The 7,073-nt window shown below is 60.0% G+C and overlaps 1 protein-coding gene across 1 annotated transcript in view; it reads right to left on the bottom strand.

Moving 5' to 3' along the window:
* Window positions 1–7,073, bottom strand: part of JAKMIP1 (janus kinase and microtubule interacting protein 1) — a 38,009-nt gene that overhangs the window by 4,445 nt on the left and 26,491 nt on the right. Inside the window, exons 8-9 of the mRNA XM_014538280.1 lie at window positions 6,904–6,963; window positions 830–1,047 (exon numbers count right to left, since the gene is read on the bottom strand). Of these exons, the coding sequence (XP_014393766.1) occupies window positions 830–1,047; window positions 6,904–6,963 (278 nt within the window). The remainder of the gene's footprint in view (window positions 1–829; window positions 1,048–6,903; window positions 6,964–7,073) is intronic.

The following is a 7,073-nucleotide window of genomic DNA, read 5'->3' as shown; positions in this document are numbered from 1 at the left end:
AGAGCGACGCCAGGGCCGACCCTGGGAACCGCGAGTCCTGTGACCGGGAGCCAGCTCCGACTCGCGGGGGCCTGTGTGCCTGTGCCCGCCCCACAGTACTTCTCACACCGGGATCTCCTCTAGGAGGTGACACCGAGTGTGCGAACCCGCGCCTGCAGGGAGGGCGTCAGTCAGCGCGCTGTCTGCACACGCCCGTCACAGGGCCGTCAAGTTAAATGCCCACGTGCACCCACAGGACCCAGTCCCGCGTGCTCGAGAGGACGGTGTGGAGCAGGGTTTCGGTGCTAAGACGCCTGTTACTGTCAGTGAGAAGAGACATCAAAAGCCCGTGCCTGGCATGGTCGCATTTTACTCCGTTTTCCTAAGAAAACTGGGCTGGGGCTGGGGGCGGGGAGAGAAGGAAGCCCCTCCTCACACCTGGGGACCCAGGTCCCTAGGAAGGGGGAGGGGCCTCGCTGAGAGGCTTCCTCCCCCTCAGTGTCTGCAGCCTCTCCCACAGGCGCCTGCTCTACAAGGGAAGGGGCGGCCGTGCTGCTCCCACCGGGTGGTGTGTGCACGTGTGTGCGTGTGTGCACGTGTGTGCACGTGTGTGCATGTATGGAATCTCTGTGTGTGTGTGTGTGTGCAGGTATATGTGTGTGTGTAGCAGAATGAGGGACAGGCCACCACACAGCAATTCCCATCACAAAGGGTAAGTCACTCCCAGGCGACCTCAGATCCTCTGTGAAATCAGTGCTGGGGGAGGGAAAGGGACCCCACGCCTGCCAGTGCCCCCCAGCCATCCAGAGCCCGTGAAGGGGACCAGCTCCCCTGACCCGATGGGCTGTGCTATCCCAGGTCCCCTGGGGTGAGAGCTCTCAGTGGGGAGCAGGGGCCGGAAGTGCCATGACCCCCGTGTCTGGCCCGAGGCTCGCTTACGTCGTCCAGGTCCTCCTCGGGGGTGGCCGGGGCCCTGTCCGTCCTGTCTGTGTTGCAGGACGTCTCCGACAAGGTTTCCGAGTCCACAGACTCCTCATCAAATCCAAAAAATGTCTCCACAACATGCTTCTGTGAAGGCAACGTGGACATGTTAGGGACAAACTCAGAGCCGCCAGGTCCCCAGCTACGGCACCGTCTGGGCCGCAGGACACCCTGGGGTGGGGTTGGGGGGCTCACAATGGGCTGGTGGGAAAAAAGGTGGGAGGGTGTGGGGGGGCTGCAGCAGGCCGGACCCTGGCTCTGGGCAGGAGTTATTGGCCTTATGCCCCTCAAAGGGACATGGAACCCTGCCTTCATCTGTGAGCACAAAGGGAAGTTACACGTGGCTGTGCCCACGTGCTGACACGCAACGAGCAGCACGCATGTACTGAGGAGCGGAGCGGGCCAGGGAAGCGGCCGAGTTCTAGACACCACACACAGGGAAAAGCTAAAGGGGCATGGACGGGGCCCTGAGCACCTGCGTGAGCATGTGGCCCAGGGCCTCACCAGACCTGTGCTAAGAGGCAATGTTTCTTTAACTTTTTATTATAGGAAACTTAGAGCATTTACAAAATTAGAAGGAAGAGTGAATGGACCCTCATGCACCCATCACTCAGGGTCAGAGGCGTTTTTAACGCCAGTCACTGTGTAGCGACCTCCCGCTTACCCCACCCAGCACTTCTCCCACTCCATTCATTCATTCACATACGCACTCACTCACTCACACATTCATTCATTCATTCATTCATTCAGCAAGCACCTGACGGAGCACCTTCTGTGGGTCAGACACTGGCTGGATGGGGCCTGGGGACTGCAGACATCAGACACAGTCTCCAGATCATCTTGTTTTAGAAACATGGGCTTTTCCCCAAAACAATCCCTGGGAAGGATTTTTATTTGATTTTATAATCAACTAGAGGCCCGGTGCACAAAAATTCATGCACTGGGGGGGGGTGCCTCAGCCCAGCCTGCACCCTCTCACAGCTCTCACAGTCCGGGAGCCCTCAGGGCATGACCTACTGATGGCTTAGGCCTGCTCCCTCTGCATGAGGCAACTGAGGAAGGCGCCGCCCCCATCACCCCCCGCTGCTGCTGCCACTGCTGGCCGCTGCGGCCGCCTTGCCCTCAGCCCTCTCAGCTGTGGCGGCTTTGTCCGGAAGGACATCCGATCTATCCAGTCTAATTAGCATATTGCCTTTTATTAGTATAGATGGCTGCTTCTCATGACCATGAAGAAAGAACCATGACTAACTCCAGAGCCAAGCCCCGGCTCCCACTGGTGTGTCCAGACCTGGCTTCTCCCAGACCCCCTGCCCCCGCATCCTCAACCAGGGGTGGGGTCGGGGTGCACCCACATGCTAAGGCACCTCCCACTTGTCTGCAACCTATGCTCCCAAATGTACGAAAAGCGGGGCTGGACCCGTGCCCGACAGTGTGATTAAGGAGCAACTCCCACACCAGCAGGGGGAGGAGAAGAGGGGGACCCCTTGTCATCAGCAGTTAGTTTCTGAAGAGGCGTTGCTGGAAGCAGCTGACCACCGCACGGCACCCCAACATCCTTGCACTTGGCACCTGTCTTCCAGCTGCCACTTCCACCTTGCACCCCATTTTTGTTTTGTTTTTAATACATGTGGGGCAGGTACCGGAACTCCTGACAGCTCAGCCGTCTCCCCAGAAGCTCACGGGCCCAGTGGACAGTGACGCACCCCCAGAGCCTGCCGCTCCCATGTCTAGCGTGTGCTCCTCACGGAGCTCCGCCCTTTTAGTTGCTCAGGCCAAACCCCTAGGCGCCCTCGACGCTCCTCGCCCTCCCCTCTGGAGAAGTCCTGTGGGCTCCACCTCATCCCCAAGCCAAGCCTGAGCCCCGGCCCTCCCTCCTGGTCCAAGCCACGGGCCTCCCACTGGCCTCCCTGCCCCTCCCTTGTCTGCACCCTGGCGGCCCCTCAGAGCCGAGTAAAACCGCTCCAGCCTCACCCCTCACCCTCCTCTCTTTTGGTTAATCCTCACCCCAGGATATCTTTTCCATTGCTTTCAGAGTGAGTGTAAAGGAGGGAGGTGGGGGGAGAGGGGGGAGAGAAACATTGATGTGAGAGAGACACATCCATCGGTTGCCTCCTGCATGTGCCCCAACCAAGGACAGGGAGGGAACCCATAACCCAGGCACATGCCCTTGACCAGGAATCGCGCCCGCAACCCCTGTGTGCGAACTGGTGCTCTAACCACTGGAAGACACCAGCCAGGCCTCACCCTCCTCGACCACTGTGCTCCAGCCACACCGCCAAGCATGCCTGAGCCTCCCACGTGCCTGGCGCAGGGCCTGTGCACTGCCCAGACGCACTTCTCCAGGACCCACCAGGTTCTCCGCCCTGACCACACCACAGTCCTTCCAGCCCCTTCCCACCGCGGTCTCACCTTCCTTCTCCTCCCCCTCTCATCGCCACCTGACAGGTCTCTTTTGCTTTATGTCTGTCACCTGTCCGCCCCGCTGGGCTGTGAGCGCCCCCCCCCACCCCCCGGGGACAGGGATTTGGCTCCACGAGGGCAGGGTCTGAGCTCTCCTGCTCCCCGCTGTGCCGGGGCCTGGCACACTCAAGAAACGCTGCCTGGGAAACGAGTATTCACAGCACGTCTCTGTGAATGAACTCCAAGCTGAGCTAACGTGTTTACCCACCAAGCGCTTCAGGTTCGCACGGGGCACCCTCCCTTCAGTCTGCAGCCACGTCAGCGGGCAGCCGCCTGACCATGCGCCCAGGTGAGCCTAAGGGGCAGGAGGTGAGGCCTAATGGGCTCCATCGATTTCCAACGTTTCTACTCTCCAAGTTCAGGGTGGAGACAGCCATGTACCCAGTCCCCTCCGGACAGAAACCCCGCCTGGTTCAGGGTCACCAGCTCAGCCGACTGTCGCCAGGGAGCCGCGGCCAGGCCCCCGATGGTGACAGCAGCACCCTCGGGAGGGAGCATCTCACCCCCACACGCAGTCCCCCACCCCCGGCCTGGGCTCCAGCTCCCGTTCTCCTGGGCGCCACTCTGCCGACCTTGTTGCTTGTAAACACTGCTAATTGCCAGGCCTCTGGGGCAGGCCTGTGTTTGTGATGTGCCCATAGACAGCGTGGGGCACGCAGGGAGGGCCCTGCCTGGCACAGCGGTGCAGCCCCAGGAACCGTCAAGCCACACACTCACCAAGGATCAGGACAGGATGGGGTGCGACGCTGGGACCCCCCAGTCAGCGGCCTAGACCGTTCTGGGGGTCATGACGCAGCGGGCCACCCCCAGACTGATCCAATTTCTGAAACCCTGCGGGGCTGCTGGCTAGACGCTCAGTCACGGAGCCCCGTCAGGGCCTCAGCTGCAGACACTGCAGGTGGCCTTCCAGCGGGGCCGCCCCTAGCAGCCAGGCTGCCCAGGCCCAGTGGAGCCCCTTAGGTATAACCTGGCCCCAGAGACCCAGACCCGCCCGAGGCGGCAGCTGCTGGGAGAGAAAGGGGGAAGGGGCTCTGAGGGCGGAGACCAAACACAAAAGGGCACTTGGGTCACAGTCCCCTAACAAAGGCTGTGGAGCCACCAACACGGCACACGGCACACGCAGGGCTGAGCTGACTGTGACCACCCCTATAGCACGTGCCCCGGGTTAGTTCCTCTAGGGCCGTGGTCGGCAAACTGCGGCTCTCGAGCCACATGCGGCTCTTTGGCCCCTTGAGTGTGGCTCTTCCTAAGCCTTAGGAGTACCCTAATTAAGTTAATAACAATGTACCTGGCATTGCAGCAGTGAAATGCATGCGGTCTATCCGTCGGTGGTCCTACGAGATGTTTCGAAATGAACGTGCAATCCGATTTGTTGTCATGGTCACACCTGAAGACCTTAAAGCCAATGCAGGTGAGTTATTTGCATTAAGAAAGCATCACTCTAGAGCAGCCGTGGGCAAGGATCCGGCCCTTTTGAAATGAATAAAACTAAAAAAAAAAAGACCGTACCCTTTTTTGTAATGATGTTTACTTTGAATTTATATTAGTTCACACAAACACTCCATCCATGCTTTTGTTCCGGCCCTCCGGTACAGTTTAAGAACCCATTGTGGCCCTCGAGTCAAAAAGTTTGCCCACCCCTGGTCTAGGGTGAGCTTTTGTAAGTGACTGTCTTACATGGAAGCCAAAACGTAGCACAGAAATGTATGCCTCTATTCATAAGAAACAGCTGGAAAAGGACCTTTTCCTGCCCAGAGTGAGGGACTGGTCCTGTCTACTGTGGAGACTGCAACTCCTGCCTTTCCCTGCACCTTCACCGTCCATGTGAGCCGCCGGGAGCCCCGGAAACACCGGGCCTCAGTGCTTGCGCAACGGGCTTTAAACACAGTCAGTCTCCATCCTCCTCACACCCCCGGGCGTCCCCGGGAAGATACTGCAGGGGCGTCGAGTCCTATCTGCTCGCTCCCCACTCCTTCTCCCCGCAGGGGCTCACGCCTCCAGGCTGCCATGTCTTGCCCTGCTGACTCCTTTTACAAAAGAGCTGAACTTTGGGGGGAAAATGACTGAAAGATGGAAAGGACCCCAGTTACACTCTGATATCCAGAGGTGCCCGCTCTTAGCCGGTCACACGGCACCGAGGGGGGGAAGAGGGAGCCCCGAGTAACCAGCCCTCCACCACTCCAGCCCCCCTCAGCCTCCCCTCCAAGGCCCCTGCCCAGGAGGGGGCGTCCAGCCGCAGGGACGGACCCCCCCCCGACGCCGGTGCCTACCTTCATGCCGGTAGGTCATCTCCTGGCAGCCGGAGAAGTACAGGCAGACCAGGGCGCAGAGGCAGAGGAAGAAGGAGAAGTAAAGCACGAACAGCACGTACTCCATGGCGCGCCCAGCCCCGCTGCCCCGTGCCCAGGCCTCTGGGTCCCAGGGCGCTCCCGTTCCTCTGCCTCGCGGCCCCGGCGAGTCCTGAGGACCAGCACTGCAGGGACAGGATGCCAGCTCCGGGGCAGATGGAGCCGAGGAGCCGGTTTCCAAGGCCTGGGCGGCACGTGAGTCACACAGCACAGCTTTCCCGGTGAATTCCCTGGGGCTCTCCTCCCACACCCCAGGCTCCCTGTAGCCCAGGCCATCACAGGCCTGGTCCCTGGATGATCCCAGGGGGCCCAGGCTCAGCCCTAGCAACGGTGACACGGAGAGCGCCTCCTGCAGACCCGCCCAGGCCCAGCAGGTGCTTCGCCTCAGATGCTCGGGAAGGGGTGTGTGATAAACATTGACACCAACGGTGAAAATCCTTGGGTTTTACACAAAGTGCGGTGGGTGCTGTGGGTGAAACTGGGCCCCCAGAGAAGGTGTGTCCAAGTCCTAACCCCTGAGCGACGATTCTCTCTCATCACTGATGTTTCTATCGCTCTCTCCTCTCTTCCTCTCTCTGAAGTCAATAAAAACATATTTAAAGAAAGAAAGTCCGAAGCCAGGAGGCGAGCAGGCCCAATTTTCGTGGAGGTGAAAATACATTTACAGGTTTAAGCGCAAACTGAGTCTTCCTTCTCCCCCCGCCCCAATGTGCTTGCTCCAGGCCAGCTCGGTCCTGGCTGCTCCGTGTTCCAAGCCCCATTCTGCTCCCTCCGCCCGAATATTCAGACGCTCGCTCTATAAGCCCACACCCTCCGAAAGGAACGCCGCTCTGCCTCGTCCCAAAGCCCATAGCTCCTGACTCCTCAGAACGGCTGTGAGATGGCACCAAGCCTGAGTGCCCTTTAAACCCTTCGAAAGGGTCCTTACGTTTTTAATTTGGGGTGAGCAGCCCCCGAGGCCTAAACAGCGAACTCATCCGCGAGTTTCCCATGAAAAGTCACACTAAGCGTGTCCATGGCGGTCAGTCACGTGTCACTGAGCCGGCGGGAACCGTCCAACATGCAGGAGGTGAGTGTCCCCTCTCCCTGGACGCTGCCCCGCAGACCAGGGGCAGCTGTGCCACCACGGGCTCACCTTGGGCAGCTTCAGGCCTTTCCCGCGGTGCCTCTTGGGGCGCAAGAGCCGTTCTCTCTCCTGGAAGGAAACACAGCTGTTGGCACGTTCAGCCTCACGTCACACCCACCAAGCGACCTGGCTCTCTGGGGTCGGGACCTGCAGCGCCGCCCCGCCCCGCCCCGCCCGCA

This window comes from Myotis brandtii, unplaced genomic scaffold (genome assembly GCF_000412655.1).
Source record: "Myotis brandtii unplaced genomic scaffold, ASM41265v1 scaffold188, whole genome shotgun sequence".
Classification (NCBI taxonomy): Eukaryota; Metazoa; Chordata; class Mammalia; order Chiroptera; family Vespertilionidae; genus Myotis; species Myotis brandtii.
The sequence above is the reverse complement of the archived record's forward strand: the minus strand, read 5'-3'. Positions and strand labels throughout refer to the sequence as shown.